This window comes from Myiozetetes cayanensis, unplaced genomic scaffold (genome assembly GCF_022539395.1).
Source record: "Myiozetetes cayanensis isolate MyiCay16 unplaced genomic scaffold, myiCay2020 scf6-25, whole genome shotgun sequence".
NCBI classification, from domain to species: domain Eukaryota; kingdom Metazoa; phylum Chordata; class Aves; order Passeriformes; family Tyrannidae; genus Myiozetetes; species Myiozetetes cayanensis.
The window spans coordinates 32,315,077-32,334,294 of NW_026087853.1; the positions used below are offsets into that span (position 1 = coordinate 32,315,077).

General features: G+C 39.8%; 1 protein-coding gene across 5 annotated transcripts in view; it reads left to right on the forward strand.

The window, feature by feature from the left end:
• RAD51B (RAD51 paralog B) overlaps positions 1–19,218 on the forward strand; it is a 421,512-nt gene that overhangs the window by 190,752 nt on the left and 211,542 nt on the right. For all 5 annotated transcript variants that reach the window (XR_007631421.1, XM_050335167.1, XM_050335170.1 and 2 more), the window contains exon 8: positions 16,240–16,336. Coding sequence is in view for 4 of the 5 variants with exons in the window: in XM_050335167.1 (XP_050191124.1) it covers positions 16,240–16,336 (97 nt within the window). In the remaining variant the exon portion in view is untranslated. The remainder of the gene's footprint in view (positions 1–16,239; positions 16,337–19,218) is intronic.

Below are 19,218 nucleotides of genomic sequence, written 5' to 3' on the forward strand. Positions count from 1 at the left end.
TACATCCTATCCTTCCCTGAGAAAGTCTACTGGGTCACTATTCCACCTTCAGCATGCCAATCCTGGCATGTAGCATCCAATAACTCCTACCCTCCTGCCCCACACCTACTGCATCTAAAGATGCACTTCTAGCCTGATCTGAAACAGCTTCCTGATTTTTTTGCTCCTGATTTAGCACGATGTTTGCTTATACACTTCAGTCCTATTCAGAAATTAATTTCTCATCTAGGCCAGGTTTCCCATGTTTGCCCAAGTATCTCACTGGAAGGAGCTATTCCAGCCACGAGGCTGCAGAACACCTCCTGGCACAACAGAATATCTGTTCTGTCGACTAAAGCATAATTTGTACCTCTCAAGTTTTTCTCTAAAGTAAATTAATGAAATTCATTTTGTAACATTACTATCTTTGCAATTTTTTTGCTGAACTCTGCAATGGAAACTGTTGTGGTTTCTTGAGAAAGACTTCGAATGAAGCAGTTACAATGGGGTCTAAGGAAAATGCATGCTCTTATGAATTTTAATAGCAAGTCTAGGAAATTATATACAAAAATTGCTAGCTGCAGTGAGCAATTAATCTAGAGCTGCTGCAAAGTTTCAGTTGGTTGTCCAGAAGACACTAGCTGTTTTTCGCTGCTGCCTTTATGTGTCATTTCTAGGATGCACAGCAAATCTCAGAAGATCTGACCCAACTTCGTTCACTTGAGTTAATTTAAATGATGTGTAAAAATTGTTTAGTTAAGTTTAAGTCCTAAAGAGCAGATACTTTCTCATTGTGAAATTTCTGAAATCCTGTACCATTCCCAAGGTTTTCCTAGAGTTTAAGATCACTGAAGGTGCCACCTGTTTTATTCACCTGACATCAACTCTAAATTTCTGTAGTCCTGGTAACAACTGTAAACATAGCGTACCCAAATAGCTGAATAAATGTATTTTGTTTTGTTAAATGTTTACAAATATTTACATAACTGAGATACCAACATATAACGAACAGTAATGCTGGTAGACCCGGTGTTTGTTTTCAGTGGAACCAGTGGAGCTAATCTCAGTGATCACCAACTACCCAAACAAATTGATATAAAATTTTCAAAAGAAGAGGAACACTTTTGTTTTTGGATTTGTTTGCTTTTGACAAAATTTCACTGTTAACAGTCTCATAGTTTGATTTGTGTATCCCAGTTAGTATTGGGAAAAGGTTTGCAGGATTGATCCTACTTGACACAGAGATGAGAGAACATACTTCTGCAGTGCTGCCCTGTGCACGCATTTAAGCAGTGATATTGAGGACAGGATTTTGTTTGGACAAAATGATTTTGTTTGGACAATCTCAAATATTATTTGTCTGTATTACGCAAAGCCAAAGGAGGGGAGGGCGTCACACTGTGTCTCAACACAAAAATGATTCCTTGCATTTTTCTGAGTTCCTTTTCCATCTTGAGTCCTAATTTTCAAAGAGGTTTCTAATGATTCATACTTCCAAGGAAAATACACTCCAATTTAAGCAAGTTGGGTAGGTAAATAGAAATTCGTCATTTTAAAATGTGACAAATGCCAATTTCCTCGGGGAAGTACAGACTAACTATATTTCCTAGTGAAAGGATTTAGAAAAAAATAGGATACGGAGACCGAGACAATGCCACTGAAATTCCAGAATGTCTTAAGCCACAATTTTTTTTTTTCTCCCCCTAATATTGAATAGAATAAACTTGGATGATTTTTTTCCCCCTCTCCTCTTTCCTCTGTGTGGTAACAGATCTGACATGTTTGGAAAGCAATCATACACACCCATGTTTGGGCATTGTTTTTTTTCTGTCTCGTTTAGACTATTTATCTGTGAGTCATGGACTTTTTATTTCTATGTGCTTTTGAGGAAGAAGCACTTAGGATAATCTTACTACTGTGTAACAAGGCTTCCTAAAATGCTGTAGCAGTCTTCAAAGAGTGCTAATAAAATTTTGTAGCACAGTCCACCATTGTGCCTTTTGTATAGGTTGCGTTTATTTCTTTTCTTTTTTAAGGAAAATTTGCTTGAGAATATCTTAGTTTAGAAAAATGTATTGAAAATTATGAGTGGAAGAATGGTAAAGGTTAAAGCTCTTAATTGGCTAACTTTGCAAAATTTATATTTGACTAAATAAACCTAAGCAATCTTCCTTTGCAAAAAAATATCGCACTGCATTAGAGGTATGTTGATATATTACAAAGCTCAAAGGTTAAATGGTAAAATGTTAACTTTCAGTCCAGTCAGACTAAAAGATGTTGTCTGTGAAAGCAGTCACTGGTACAGCAAAAAAAATACTACCCAGCATTCAGACTGGATTGCTTAGCTCTACTTGGTTTATTTTATATGTTTGTTGCATTTTAAGGAAAGCTGAAGCTACCAGTGGTTATGAAATATTATAAATATTTCTGGTAGAGAAAGATTACTGGCTAAATTGCAGGTTAGGCTAAAAAGTCACAAATGAAATTCAGTGTATAAAAAGGTCTGGAATTAAATGTTAGTATATATCTGCAGCTTGTAGTATGTATAATTCACAGCTGTTCATTCTCACTTGTTCTTTCATACCTTTCTGAGCCCTGGGTCACAAGGAAGGGAAACTGATGGCAATTTGAGAGGCTGTTTGTTTCAGCATCTGGTTGTTTTGTTTTCTGGATGACTTCTGCTTTTTTACAGCCACAGCAGCTATGGAGGATGATAACTGAATTTTTTTTAATGAGAATACTTTGAAATCACCGGTACAGCATTCACTAAGTCAGCCATAACCGCAGTAGATAATGCTGTCAGTGCCGAGTTTGTTTTGTAAAAGTTATTGGTATATTGGTTGTCAGGCTTTTGTGCATTATCAGTTATTACCCTAATACTCCACAGACCTGTCAAATAGGTTTGGGCAAACAGGGGGATGGAGTTATATATCCAAATTCCCTGTTACACTGTAGGTAGGACCTACTGACTGTCACAGACACTGAAATAAAACTGTGTGATGATCTAAGCACAGCCATTATAGATAAGTCTAAAAATCCCATCTGTGTCTGAGCTACCATAACACATCAAGAAAACTCTCTAACAGGCATGGTGTAAAGCATTCTATGTTCTCTAACATAACCATAGGCTATAAAAGATTTGCTCCACTTCTGTAGTGCTGATAAAGTATGTTGTGTATAAAACAACGTAAGCAATACGATGGTGTTAGCAGTTACCTCCTTATAAAGATTAAATGAATAGACAAAGGGAACAAATATTCTAGCATATCCTAAAACTGCTTTCTTCTGCTTCCACAAGGCACTGAGAAGCAGTCTGAACTGACACTGTCCTCACTTTAAAAATGTTGGCATAGGGTTATGATGTGCGATAAGGTAGAACTAGGGAAAATGTTTTAAAAACTGTTGAGCAAAGTTATAAATTACAGTAGCACATTGAGCTGTTTTAGTTTGTATCCAAGACTCAGGGAGTCTCCTGTGACCCACTGCTCTGAAGGCTTGAAGGAATTAATTGGAAGGAATCTGAGGAATTAATGGAATTAATGACATAAACTTGTGCCTTATATGCCATATTTCTCTAGACCTGAATATGTATATTACTATAAATGGTCTTTCTGATGGGCTTGTCAAAACATCAAAATCAAATAAAAATGATGATACACTTACTATCAACTTGAAATGGGCCATGTGACCTAGGCCTTCATTAGGAGTATTTCATTAGTTTAGTAGTGAATAATAGATACTTCTCCAATTAATTCACATTCTTATTGAGTTGTTCCTATTGACTTGTTGTTACGCTCTGGATTAGGCTGTAAACTGCCCAGAGCGGTTAAATTTTTATTTAAGACTTTTTAAAAGCCTTTTGCTTCATTATAAGCTCTAATTAGTGTCTGGAGAAAGAGTCACTCTTCTCTAAGATAAATTCTTTTTAATTTGGTGAGAAAAATAAGGTATTTTGGCAAAAGGTTTTTGCAGGAGTAAAGACAACCAAGAAAAAGCATTTCACTAAAATATTCAGCACAAAGACCCATTCCATAGGAAACACCCCCTAAAAAAATCCATATACCAACTTTAGTAAAACACGGTTCATTGGTTTTAAGTTACCCGCAAGAGAAGGAAAAGAGTAAAAGAAGAAAGCAGATTAAAAGGAATAAAGAAAGAGAGAAGGAGAGGAGAATAGCTGCTGACAAGACTCGATGATTCACATGGTGCCAGTTGGAGAGGCAGAAGAGAGAGGACAGAGACCACACTGGAGTCTCGTGTATTTATAAGTTCAGTTTTTCCTCCCAGGCAGGATATCGGGGCAGTGCCTTCCAGGCCAGAGTGAGTTGTGCTGTAGCCAGTCCCAGGCTGCAGGGTGTGGTGTGGCTGGGCTGCCAGGCAGCTCTGCCTTGACCGACAGCCCGGCTAGAGGTGTTCAGCCCGGCCATGAGCTCTGCACGGGCTGCAGGCCTTGCCTTCAGCTCTGCCCTGTGCCCTCAGCACAGGCCTGGTGTGCAGACCTCACCATGTTCCTGCAGGTCTAGGGCCTGCCCTTCCCCACATGCACACACGCACAGTGAGTTGGTTCTGACCCATGTCAGTAATTCAGTGAGATTTGGATCCAGGATCTCACACTTGTGAGGAAAAAAATACAGACAGCTGTAGAAAAACTAAATAAAAAAACCCCAAGAATATAAAGAATTATGAATATATAATTTGCCGGATAGATATTACATGGTCCTGAGGTATCCTACAGTGCTTAGATGAGTATGAGCCCTTCCAACTCTGTGCTTGCAATCAGGATTTAGGAATGGTAGTAAAGATTTGGGGTACCTTTAGTCAGTTTGCTTAGTGTCTGAGCATCTGTCTCTACAATAGGGGTAACAATACATTTTTATTCCTTCAGAAAATAGTGAGATTTTATGCCACAGAATTTGTGTAGGTCTAGGTAAATTTGAAATGCTGGATGAAACAGGGTAGGTGCATGGAGAAGGTCTGAACTCAGTGAGTCAAAGAGCCTTCATTCTGTTTTTTGATCTAATGAAAGCTAATTAGTGCCAGTAAATGAAGCTAGGTTTTTCATTGAGAAAAAAGGATAAATTCTGACTTCCTGGAAGTCTTATGGAAGGGTAGGAGACATACTTGTCTCTCCTCTCAACCTGGAGCATGCTGGAGCAAAGCTGAAGTTGTGTACTACTTTACTCTTGTTCCAACCAACCCAGTTTCTTCCCCATCCTTCAAAGCCAAACAAATTAAACCAACCAAAAATCCTGTTGCAGAGAACATCATGCAATCCAAGAGTGAACTGTGAATTAATAATTTTATTTTTTCTATTACAAGACAATTTGATATTCATCAGAAAGCTCCCTTTTAAGTGGTAGGGTTTGCTGCTTTGAGAGTGCAACAGGTTTTGGCTGTAAAAGTTGCCTGTGAATTACAGCGATTTCCTGTAAGGTACTTTGTGTTGCCTCGACCAGTATCAGACCAGTCTCCTGTGGTACATTGCTAGCTGCACACAGGAGTAAACTCATTTCAGAAAGCCATCATTAAGCAGAGGCTGGAGGGGAGGGTGGAGAAGAGGGAAGGTTCTGCTGGAAACTAACATGGAGCTTTGGGCGACTGGCAGGATATGAAGGCAGGCAGCAATCCCTCTGAGGGGGTTGCCTTACACATGTCTGTGTAAACAGGTCTGTACAGGCTGCTGGATGTGAAGGCCTTCCAGGCACACAAACCTTTCACACCAAGCAGCACAGCACAAGGATTCTCTGCTCTGTGGATTTTGAAGGTTACATTTGTGTTGGCTGCATTCCTCTTTCAGAGAGTAGTAAGGGCTGAAGACCTCAGGCTATCGCTGGGTGGTAACTATTTCAACTTGAAGACATGTAGCTGCCTGAAAACAGAGTGCTTTTGTTTTGCTTTGTTTCTTTTTTTCTTCTGGTGGAAGTTTTAATTCATTGTGATGCTATTTAAGCAGTTGGAAGGGATGTGAATAGACTCTTCTCCAGAAGACTTATGGAATAGAATTGCATAACTTTATAGTTTTCCTATGCAAAGCAGAATAAATTCAATATAAATAGAGTTGATAGTCTCTGAAAGATACCTTAGTTTCTTCCAAGTCTTATTTATACTCTATGAAATCTGATAACTATAAAATGAGCTCTGCTGTTATGAATTGCTTCACTGATGGAGGAAAGAGGAAAAGCTTGGGTAGAGATATCATAGCAAAACAGGAGCTCTAGTAAGGTTGCATCTAGCCAGCAATGTGTCCTGAACAGCAGATCCCAGATCTTTTAAAAGGTGCTTGTGAACCTTCCAGAGAATTGTGCTTTCTTATTTCTGTACTGTTAGACTGTTTATTGCCTTTTTCTTCCTGGAGGTGATGAAAATAAGTACAGCTGAAAATAGGTGCAGCTGAAATTCCTCTGAGGCAAGGTCAGCACTTGTTGCTACATTGCATGTAGGATTAGGAAGTGTTTCTCAATAAGTTTCCAGTGGCTTTTGTGTATATATCTTTATTCAGGAAAATATGCCAAATTCTGGTAACATGGGTTGAGATGTGAATTGTAACAGCCCTCAGTCAGGCTAGATGCTATGCTATATTATATCTGAAAATATCCATCTGCTTCTCTCTAACCTATGTGTCACCATTACCAGAGTATGCCTCTGTCATATTTATAAGCAAGAAAGCTGTAATGGGTACTTTGTCTTTCAATTGATTTAGATTAACAACAGTTGTTAAATGTGGGCACTTGCCTATTGCTTATGTCTGCAGTAAGGACACTTCATGCTTTTTGTTAGCTACAAACATCTTAGTAAAATATGTAAAGTTACTTTTGAGTATCTTAGGCCTTGATTAAACATCAGAAGTTGTATTTGAACATGGGAATTTCATTTATTATAAGGCCTTTTGCTTGTGGTGGCTGGGCCCTATAGAGTACTTGACACATTTGTGTTGTTCCCCACAGAAACCTGAGACATTGGGGCTGGTGGCTGCTCAGCTTGGATGCCTACTGGGACTAGTGCTGGGTGGGTGTGGTGATTTGCTTGGATTTGAATGATAAATTGTTGAGTTTTTTTCTTTTGTATTTGGTTTGTGTGAGACAAAATAGTTTACATTTTCTAAGAATGAAAATATGTGGATATATTTAATCTCCTGTCATTATAATAGTTGTGATATAAATTGTTTGATTTGGTCCTGGAGCTCAGACAGAGCTGTCTCAGTTGTGCAGAGGCTTTTCACAGTAAAAGCCACTCTCCTGCAATGTGAGCCCCTCACTGACTCAGTGCTGTGGTAGCTGTCTTCAAGCACTGCGGTAGCGTGAGCACCTGAAATTCTCTCTTTAAAACTCTTATTTTGGTTAGGAGCTCTTGGTATTGCATTCAGACTTTTCCTTTTTCTGTTTGTAACTCCTTGATTTCACCAAAAACGCTTAATTTTAAGAAAGTTTTCTTCCTTGTGCATATTTGGTACAAATTCTACTGAGGTCTTAGAAAACTTTTGCCAGCTTTTGTGGCTACTGATGCTGAAGAAGATCTCCCTGAAGAAACAGAAGTTGAAGCAAAAGCCAATTCAGTGGGTATCTTAGATGAAGATCACAAATACCCTATTACTATAACAGATGGTGGTAGTTTAGTGTTCTTCCTTGAGCAGACTGTTGTCAGTCTCGAGGAGCTGTAACAGGTTTTCAAGGAGAAGGCTTTGGTTCTCTCAGCTGTTTGAAGTATGCTGTTTCACTACAGTTTTCTCAGTGTTCCTTTTTTCTGTTTCCAGGATTGCTGCCTGACCCATCTGGCTTTGTGGTATTGCTTGGTGTACTGTCCTTTAGCTAGTGGCTCCACTGTAGTCACTATTGTTTCAACCCATTACGTGAATGCCTCATTAAAAGCTCTGTGCTTCAGGGAAAGGGAGAGGTGTCCTCTCAAGGATCGGAACTAAAATTGTCTAGGGATCAATAAAACTTGCTTTTCTTCTCCTCCATCATGCAGTCAGCATCCCAGCCACACTGTCACTTGTACTTGGTGCTGTCTAGTGACTTTGCTTGAGTACAGTGAAGCCCACAAAATACGTGGACCGATAACGGTGGAGTAATTTGGGATTATTGCAAGTGTCCATGTGCTTGCTCTCCCAGCTCAACAGGAAGCCTTTAATAAGAGTTTTCCTAAATAGCATTGCATGTGGAATGGGGAATTCTACTCCATTCTTTTAACAAAGAGCCATTTCATGAAATACTGTGGGGTTTTGCCTCTTGGTAAATTCCAGAAAACTTTTTACCTTTGCTGGTTACTGATTGATAGTTCTATGCTGAGCTCCCTTTAATTTTGCAATAAACTAACAAGGAGACTAAGACCACAAGTTTTTAAAAAAATGGCTTATTTACTCAACTGGATATACAAGTATGACAAAGTCAGATTTAGTAGCTTCAGTGTGGTCTAGGAAGGGCAGGAGGAGTCTTGAAAAATTGTACTGTATAAATAACCAAACAAAAAATAGTTTGCTTATTCTTCTGTGTAAAGTTCTTAGGCCAGCAATCTCCCAGGACCTGCAGGAACTTTCTCTATACGAAGGAACTTGGCTATTCCCAATAAATGAGAGTGTTAGAAGTTTAGGCACATTGAATTAGTATTTTTACTTCTCTAATGTGCTTCCAGAAAACTGGCATCTGCTGCAATCACATCAGTGGAAGGTGACTCTGTTTTTACAACGACATACAAAAAAGAGGTGGAGGGGTGGCACTTCATGCAGTTAGAAGAGTTAGAATGTATGGAGCTCACAGTTGGCACTGGCACAGTTGAGAGCCTCTGGGTAAGAATCAAGGGGCAAACAAATGATGTGGATGTCACTGTGGGATTCTGCTAAAGACCTCCCATCCAGGACAATGACGCCAACAAACTATTCTTTGAGGAACTAAGGAACACTCCCAAGTCAAGTGCCCTTGTCCTTATAGGGCACTTCAGCTTACCAGAAATTACCTGGGAGCATCATACAGCTGGTACAACCCAGACCAGAAGATTTCTAAAAAACCTGGATGACAACTTCATGGCGCAGGTCCTAAGGGATCTGACTTGGAAAGATGCCTTCCTTGATCTAATGCTTGTCAACAGAGTGGATCTCGTTAGCAAAGTGCAGATCGGTGGCCGTCTTGGCCACAGTGACCATGGAGTGATTGAGTTTAAAATTTCTGTTAACAGGAAGAAAAGTGCCAACAAATCCTCAACTCTGGAGGTGAGGAGAGCAGACTTCAGGCTGCTGAGGGAATTAGTAAGTAAGGTCCCCTGGGAAAATGTTTTTGCAGATGCTGGGGTCCATCAGTGCTAGTCATCTTTCAAACATCACCTCTTAGGGGCACAGGAGCAGACCATTCCCATATGGAAGTCAGGCAGGTGAGGCAGAAGGCTGGCTTGGCTGAGCAGGGATCTTGTAAATAAGGCCAAAAAGAAAGGTGTATGCCCAGTGGAAGCAAGGTCAAGTGGCATGGGAAGAATATAGAGATGCTGCTTTCTACTGGAGGGAGAAAATTCATGTGGCCAAAGCGCAGATGGAGTTGAAGCTGCCAGAAATGTGAGGGACAACAAAAAGAGTTTTTTCAACATATTAACAGCAATAGGCAGTATAGAAATATCATCCGCCCGTTACAGGGTGAGGATGGTCACCTCACAAACAGGGACAGAGACAAGGCAGAGGTGTTTGACATTTTCTTTGCCTCTGCCTTCAACATGGATGACGGACCAAGGGGGTCTGAGTGCCCTGAGCTGGAGGACCATGACTGTGAGAATGATCAACTCCCAGTTGACCTTGAAACTGTGCAGGATCTGCTGTTCAAGCTGGATCCCTACTTATCTATGGGACCTGATGGGATTCATCTCAGAATCCTCAAAGATCTGCTGATGTCATTGCAAAATCTCTCTTGATGATTTTTGAGTGGTCTTGGGAATCCTGAGAGGTCCCAGATGATTGGAACCTGGTGAATGTTGTCCCAGTTTTTAAGGAGGGCATTAAGGAGGACCCCAGAAACTACAGACCTGTCAGTCTCACTTCAGTGTCTGTATGGAGAAGATTATTCTGGGAGGTATTGAAAAACACCTGAAATACAACACAGTCATTGGTCACAGCCAGCACGGCTTCCTGAGGGGGTAATCTTGCTTATCAAACCTGATTTCCTTTAATGACAAGGTATCCCATCCAGTTGATTAAGGGAAGCCAGTTAATGTAATCTTTCTGGATTTCAGTAAAACTTTCACTACTGTCTCTCACAAGATCCTTCTGGACAAAGTGTCCAGCCCAGAGTTGGATAAACACATCATGAGCTGGGTGAGCAATTGGCTCTCAGGTCAAGCACAGAGGGCAATAGTGAATGGGGTGACATCAGACTGGTGACCTGTCACTAGTGGGGTTCCACAGGGCTCCATCTTGGGCCCTGTGCTCTTCAACATCTTCATAAATGACACAGAACTGGAGTGGATACTAAGCAAGTTTGCAGATGACACTAAACTGTGAGGAGCTGCTGACTCCCTCAAAGGCAGGGAGGCCCCACAGAGGCCTCAACAAATTAAGAGGACTGGGCAATCACCAACCATATCATGTTCAACAAGGGAAAGTACTGGATTCTGTACCTGGGATGGGTCAACTCTGGAGGTATGTACAGACTAGGGAATGAGGTGCTGGAAAACAGTGCTACAGAAAGGGACCTGGGGGTCCTGGTTGATGGCAGGTTGAACATGAGTCAGCAGTGTCCTGGCAGCCAGGAGGGCCAACTGTGTCCCGGGGGGCATCAGGCAAAGCATCGCCAGCCAGTCAAGGGATGGGATTGTCCTGCTCTGCTCTGTGCTGGGGCAGCCTCACCTTAAATACTGTGTGCAGTTTTGGGCACCACAATGTAAGAAAGACAGTAAACCATTAGAGAGTGTCCACAGGAGGGCAGTGAAGATGGTGAAGGGCCTTGAGGAGAAGCTGTATGAGGAGCAGCTGAGGTCACTCAGTCTGTTTGGCCTGGAGAAGAGGAGACTGAGGAAAGACCTCACTGCAGATACTGATCTCCTCTTTGTGGTGACCAGTGATGGGACCAGAGGGAATGGCCTGAAGCTGTGTCAGGGGAGGTTTAGGTTGGATATTAGATTCTTCACCCAGAGGGTGGTTGGGCACTGGAACAGGCTCCCCAGGGAAGTGGTCACAGCACCAAGCCTGACAGAGTTCAAGAAACATTTGAACAGTACTCTCAGGCACATGGTGTGACTCTTGGGGATGGTCCTGTGCAGGGTTAAGGGTTGACTCGATGATCCCTGTGGGTTCCTTCCAACTATATTAACAGTGTTGTTGACTTCTGGATTAATCTTAGAAGAAGCAATGACCTGTCTAAAACATGAATGCTGTTTTCCTTGAGAACTTCTTTTTTTTTTTTTTTTTCCATATTTTCCCAAGTATCAGCACCTATAAAAAATGGCAAAGTGATCAGAAGAGTAGGTTGTGGGGTTTTATAACATATCTAAAATTAGGAACTTGAAAATGTGTTCCCGTTGTCTTTTTGTGCTTATCTCCAGGCTTTCCAACTAAGAAGGATTCTTCTTGTTCTCATAACACTTCTAATAGTTAGACAGGGTTATTTTTACAATCTGAGTTTGCTATGCTGAAGTAAAGATTTGAAAGGACTGGGAAATTGTGTGGTCCGTCATTTGTGTGGTATTTTAAGTAGTAGACTTTTTCTCAAAAAGGGTTTTGAAATCTGAATCTGAGTGAATTTATAAAGTGTTTGTAATTCTGTCAGAATCGGAAGGCTGAGGACTGTAAATTTTCACTTGTTAAATAGCTAGCTTGACCAATGGCAAATGAATAGGCTCAAAGGTTAAAGGCAATGGTTCACTGAACTCTATAGCAGACTGCATGAGGCATGTTTCCAGTGTTACTGAGCTGTTTAGCTGACCTTTTCATCTTTTTTTCCCTCTTTTAGCAGTGGAGAATGTTTTCCATTCATGCACAGTCAGTGACTGGAGAGGCCCTACACACTTTATTCATCACGAAGTAGAAATGGAAAGGAATAGCACAACTTCCTTACCTGTTGCACGTCAGGACACAGTTTTATGTGTGGAGAGGTGTAATGTTTTTTGTGACTCTTAGTGGTAATGAAAACATTTTGTTCCATTAGTACATGATGGAAATAGGAGCTCCTCTTAAAATAGTATGTATTTTTAAAATAGAATGCATTTTAAAATATTATAACATCAAAATATTGTGTAGCAATATTCTCACTGTTGAGTGTTCTGCTGGAAGATAATAAACTAGTGACTGGCTTTGAACCTCTTAAGAGGAAGCTGTTCTTGGCTGGTAATGATGTCCAGTATCTGTCAAAAGGAACCACAACAGAGGCAACTTTTCCTCACCTACTTAGCTTGAGGACTTTGCAGTTCTCTTGTACTAAACAGGTTAAATCTGATCTGTATATTAATGACAGATCTACAATGAAAAGTTAGGAAGTACTACTGCTAATGCAGTACAAGGCACTCTCTAGTAAGTCTGCCTGGAGTTGCACCTCCAGCATGTTTCCAATTGCTTTTTAGCAGTGAGAGGTGGTTTCTTTCAAGTGTGACATGTATCAGACTAAAGGGGGATACTCTAGCCTTCTTTTTGGTCGTTTTTAAGGTACGGCATCGTTAACGTCAAAACTAGCATTACAGTCTGTGCACAGACAAAAAGATTATGAAGCAATGTGTGAGACTCAGCAGATGCTGTCCATGCGCAAATGTGATTACTCATCTGAAAGGTACACAGCTGTTTCACACCAGATCTCCTTTGTCTGCCTATGTTTTCTCTCCAAATCACACACAAGTTTAACCATTCCCTCAGACACTTATTTGCAACTCTCTGAACACATTGAACCATTTCAAAGGATAGCAGAACAGAGTGTAAGCATGTCTTTCAGGTTAATGAAGGAGACTTTGGGGGAAAATTATTATTTTAGATGTGCCACTGGAATCATGTGATACCAACATTCAGGGCTTCAATTTGAATGCCTGTAGGACTGGGGACTGCTGAAAATGTAGGGTCTTGTTTAAACAGCACTTTTCACTGCCAAAGTATTTGTGACCAAAGTTTTACTCATGGAAAAATGAAAATGGCACTTTCTAGTAAGGGCATGTGGTTGAAATTTTGAAGATAGATGTATGTATTCAGAGGATTTCACTAAATCTGAGAGTATTTATTTTTTTTCGTAACTGGAGCAAAGGACCAGCATGTTTTCTTTTGTCAGTGACCTGTGGCTTGTTTGATCTAATGAGAGTTTAGAGTAATCTCCATACTCTCAGAGTAAGATTCAAACTGTATGATGGTAGCTGCACAACGATATAGGAATGTCTCTCTGTCTATCTATCTATCTATCTGATAATAGGAGTAACTATACTTGATGGAAGAATTGTGCAGTAAGCGAGGCTGCAGAAGTGTGACAGGAAATTTGATGCCAAATGTAGTGCTTTGCTAACAGCCTCTTGGCTTGTACTTATGGGAGAACTGAATCTCTGTGTAAATTCTGCAGGCTTGCAGTAATGAAGAATAATTTGCAGATAATTCCAAAAGAAGCATTCTGTACATGTATATGGCTTCATCTCAGAGGAAGTGTGCTTATTCAATATAGTATTTAAACGTACATTTAAGCACAAGTTTAACTATCAGTGAAATTGTGAGGCTAAGAATATGCTTAATTCCTATCCTTAAAGCAAATCAAAGTGGAACATTTACTTGGGTAGGACTCTGCATTTTTAAACTGATTTTTTAAACAGCAAAGCAAGGAATCTAGGATATTAGTATTGAATAGTTATTGAAGGATACATCAAAAATTGAAATCTAAGTTCAGGGGCATAGCTTGATTTAAACATAAAGGGGAAGAAGATTTTCAGTCCTACAGCTAACAACGCTGTGGAGTTCCCGGTTCAAGAACAGGCTAAAAATCTGAAATAAGAAAAAAAACAGTTGCAATATTTTTGTTGTTCATTTTTCTTTTGATTTTTTTTTTTTTAAGCCCTTAAAGTTAGTTTCCTTTGAAAGAAAACAATATGAAATATGGTATGCTTAGGTATTTTTTTCTATTAAAAATGCTCCTTAAGTGTGGTAATGTTTCTTTAAAATGTGGTACATAAATAATAAAATACATGATGACAAGTACAGATATTACCTTGGCGCAAGCCTGGGGTGACTGAATCAGTTATAGAGCTTGACACTTTTGAATAATGTGATCATTGCAAAAGTGTGCCAATGAAAGCTTCATACCTCACCAGTACGTGTGTACAAGTTTGTTAGTGTGTTCTGTTTCAGCACATTTTCTAGTACTGGATACCATGGATAACTAAGGCTGTGGCTTTTTTGACGTGGTATATGCAAAGTGAAAATAGTTTTGAGAAGGAAAGATCTCAGATTCTATTCCTTACCTGTGCTGACTCTTGGACACCTACTCCTTGCCTTTGCCTTGAACCAGTTTTGATGCTCATCATATCATAAGGATCAACTAACTCAATAAAGTGAAAGATAAGTACCGTGGCAAGAATAAAGGAAAGCGTGACTTTTTTTCTTCTTTGTTATTAAATTGAATCATCTTATCTTGGAACCTGATGAACAGGACAGCCATCAGTGGCTGCAAGGAGTTGCATGTGCCAGGCCCTTTGCTGTCTGCTTTTTGAATGCTTATAGGTGCATGCAGCAGCTCTGGGGGAAACAGCAGAGGGGTGTAATGTGTTTCTCATGTGTTTGCTGTTGGAAGTGTTGCAAGGTGTACCTTAAGAACCTTAGCCGAGGTGTATGACCAAACAAGGCTGTTACCTACCATGTTTGTGTTCACTGCAGTGGTCATAGATGTCCAGTCCCGAAAGGTGCACCCTGGGGTTAAGCTGGGCAGGGTGAACGTGGCCAGATGAAGTTTGTCCAGAGCTTGTAGTTAACATCAGAAAAGCATGAGGAGCATCACTATGGCATTCTAAAGGTCTTGAACTCCTGTTGAGTAGATGAAGATTTGACTTACCCACTTTTCAATGTAGTCCTCTTGATACAGTGCATAAAGCTCTCAGGCACCATCATGCTGTTTGCAAGCACAGATATGGGTGGGCTGATGTGAGCAGGAAGGTGGAGTTGTAGTCTTGGTAAAGGTCTCACACTCCATCACATTGTTGGCAGCTCGCGTCATGCTACCTGAAGAAGACACAATATCCTGCAGCACCACCACTCTGTTCACAACTCTGATCTCACACAGCTTATGTGGGGTCTTGAAGTGGAAAAAGAAAATGAGGAGTGTGTCATATCATGTTGCTGGAAGTGTTAGAAAGCAGGAGGAAGCCATGATCAGAGGGAGGGAGGAGCAGTGGAGGAAAAGAGCAGAGAAATTCCTCTTCCTTTTAGCAATGTTAAGATATTTATTCCAGTAGCATCCACAGAGTAGCATGTAGGATACCTTTCTCCCTTCTTCCTGTGTCAAATACAGCTGAAGATGGGCCATTAATTTCAAAGAGAGTTTGTTTGGAGTGGGGTCTGTGCAAGTAGAAGGATCATTTTTCTTAAGAAGAAAAAAAGTAATTTACTGTTATTATGGGTAGTGCAGCTCTTTAGAGATCCAAAGCATTATGAGATAATTGTGGTTATACCTATGCTCTTCTTTCTGTGGTGTTTACCTTAATGCTTTCTATTACTAGAAAACAGTAAACACTCAAGGATGCAAGAACCTGTTTATCCCTTGCAAGCATGTCGATGCTCAGAGGAGAGCACTGTGTGGGTACTGCAGTCTGTTTATCAGAATCTTGTGATCCTGAAAAACACTCAAAAATCCTCTTGTATAGAGATAGCCCTATGACATTTAGTACTTTTGTGCTTCAGATCAATGGGAGTAGATCCCTACAGCACCTCTCTCCATGGCATTATGTTTCAACCAAAGGAAGGAAATGGATACATTGTCTGGAAACTACTAGGGAAATAGAATTACTATTAGCCTATGAAGAAAATGGTGGTTTTTTTGTAAGGAACATCAGGTTGTTCACGGAAGATGAACAAAAGATGAATGAAGCTCTTCAGAATAGTAGTTTCATTTTAGCTGGCTATATATATCCTGTTGTTTAGTATTTCATCTTTTTAACAATATCCCTTTTCCTCCACTTCTTGCAAATTATCTCTTTCAGTTTCTGCAGATAGTTCAAAATGTTCTGAGTGCTGAAATTGCCTGGATGCTATGCCTGGAGGATTCCAGTGCTGGGCTACTCTCTGCCTTCCAGTAGCTATAAAAATTCATTTCCCTTCCCCCTCTCCTTCTCTGTTTGCAGGTTATCTTGACAAATCAGATTACCACATCCCTGAGCAATGGCCCTGCAATCCAAGCAGACCTGGTGTCTCCAGCTGATGATTTGTCCCTGTCTGAAGGTAAGAGATCCCTTCTATCAGAACTGAAACTCTACACTGACACAAATCCACACTGTAATTTGCAGTCTTCTGTTGATATACAGGGGTCTGAGAGAGTTGAGTTAACAAGTCTAACCTAAGAGTCTGGAGACACAATTATTTTTCAGTTTATCTGAAAATCCATTTATAAATAAAAAGCAAGTATGTGGACTAATTAGAAGGATCTGACACTTTCTGGAGGCTAAGAATGAATATTTGAGCCATGTCAGTTCCTCAGTGTTGTACTGTCTTGCATGTGCATTTAGAGTATTATTTTCTCAGTGTTCTGAACCTGCTGCAAGAGTAGATACACAGGCTAGGCTTCAAATTTCACCTTATCTAATGATTATCAGTGATTCCAAAGAGAACCAACTAGTCACAAAAGAAGGAGAAAGCAAATACTCAGTCCTGTCACTTGAATTATATTTGTCTACTTTTCAAGTACAGTGCCTCAGACTGCATCTCTATGTTGTGTGAATGTAATAGGAGGGGTTTCGTGATGCCATTTATTATTTTACATCTTCATGTTTCTTTTTTCTGCACAGAATTAGAGACAGGCATCCTCTTTTTGGCCTCTTTTTGGGTACTAGTGAGGACTTAGTGTGCTAAGAAGAAAAGACAATTCTAAATCAAGGTTTGCAAAGTAATGTAATAGTTTCAGCTTTCCCCACTTGCAAAGAATAGTCAGAGTACCCTCAGTCAGAGACAGATGCAAAAAAGTTTGTTATTTAGAGTTCAGTTCATGCACAGACCCAAATGTATGATGTAAAACAATGCTTCTCTTTCCTGCAAAGGCGTGATAATTGCCTGTGGACTTTCCACTTTGCATAACTTGCGTATTTCTGCTCTTTCTCTCTTTGCTGCACTTTGTGATGCTTCTGGTCAACTTATGTGTGTTCTGGTAGATCACAAACCCTCTTAGGCTTCCCTGACTTAACACAAGTACAACCTGGTGGCAAAAACAACAACAACAAAAAGTGGTTAAAACTGACATTACTTCTGCAACTCATTTCAGTGGACAAGAGAAAGAGGTTGAAGATAGATTAAACAGAATGTCAAAGAGTAGGAAGTAACTTCAGTGCAATGCCTTAACACTGATCAATGGGTTTACTTCATAATTTTGTCAATAGGAGCTCGGCAAAGCATGACCCATTAAATCATTTTGGAATTGTTCTTGTAGCTTTTGTTGGCTTTGCCCATTGCCAGAGTATCTCTGAAGTTCATTGCTTGGATATTGCTCCTTACCTCTGTCAGAAAGAGTTGAAATTTGGTAACTAGATTTGGAAGAAGAAGGCATAATTTTTCACCTTTATAATTTCTAGGCATGAAATTGTGCATCATCTCATTAAATGCTCTTGATCACAGTACTTGTGCTTTTCCTTGTCTTTTAGAATTGCTGTCTATGAGCTTTCTCTGAAAAGAAAAGCATAGCTGACTCTGAAGGGGAAGTAATAGCAAAATACATTTTCATTAAAACATGTTTTCATCCTGTGCTTAAAATATTTGAAGATACTTTGGAAAAAAAGTTGGCTAGTTTTAATCTTTCTAAATTTCCCAGCAAATATGAAAGACTCTTAGTACTGTGTATGAACCATAGTTCAATAGTATTCTGAAATCAAGACTATGCAAGAGATGGTATAAAGATTTTTGTAGCAGTTACAGGTTATTAATAAAGCTACCATGTTTTGCCTAAGCTATCACCATTATTTTTCACCTTTTAACCCAAGAATGGGTTAAAATGTGTTGGCACTGTGTGTATGTTGTATTCTTTTGTTGGTCTCATTTCTTATTTTCAATTAAGAATCTGAAGTGGTAAAATGGGCCAGCATCACAGTTGTTGAAAATGGAAACCTTTGTTTTGCACAGGGCAAGAACAGCACAGTCAGCAGCCGTGCAGGCTCCTTCAATAGTTCAAGTTTTATCAAGGGAGGTAGGGCTGATGAACTTCTTTCCTTCTCTCCCTTCCTTCTTCTGGTGACTAACATTAGCATGGCTTTTGAATGCTGTGTTGTGTAATGGAAGAACACAGTGCATCTCCACACTACATGGTGTTCTTCCTGTGTCTTTCTTATTCATAAAATGGCTGCTTTGGGATTTCCATTTTTCATCACTTTTAACACATGCTGTCTACCTGTGAGAAAATGTGGAATTTCAGACCCATTCAGCATTTGATTTCTGTGTTTATCTTGCTATCAAAAGATACAGGTGTGGACAGTGTATTTTAGTGGATTTTTTTTAACATTGAGGTGTTGACCTGTCCTGAAAAAATTCCCTCTTTTAATGTATTTCTTGTTAGCTATTAAACAGCCTGAAAGTAGCAATACTTCAATATTCTGATAATTTTGGACTTTCAGAATCCTAAATTATTACTCTTCTAGGGTTAGTGTGATATTTATAATACTTACTATTCTTTTACAACTGTAGAATTTGCAGGAAAGAGTAGTTAGATGAGTAGCCAACGTGGACAAAGAGGGTATGTTGCAGAGTCAGGGATGGGAGGCCAGATTTGTGACTGGGTTCTTACCTCATTGTTCCTTGTCACTCATCACCAACTAAAGCTGAATTTGAACCAGTGACCTAGATGTGAAAGGACCCATAACACATTATTAGTTCTGTAAGCAACTCAGACCACTTGGTTTGTGTATGTTTAATATGTTGTTTTAATCCTATCTGAAATCAGAGTCCTGTCACTGTAAATGGTTTGCTAAAAGGGTAATCTTTCTCAGGGAGAGGCAGAAATGAAAATTTCAAACTGAATGTGCTATCAGAATGAAGTAAAATGTTAGTGTCTTTTGTTTTTGCTTCTAATTGTGCTTGAGAAGGCAATTGCTTGGGTTATGTGTTACATTAGTTAAGAAACCAAG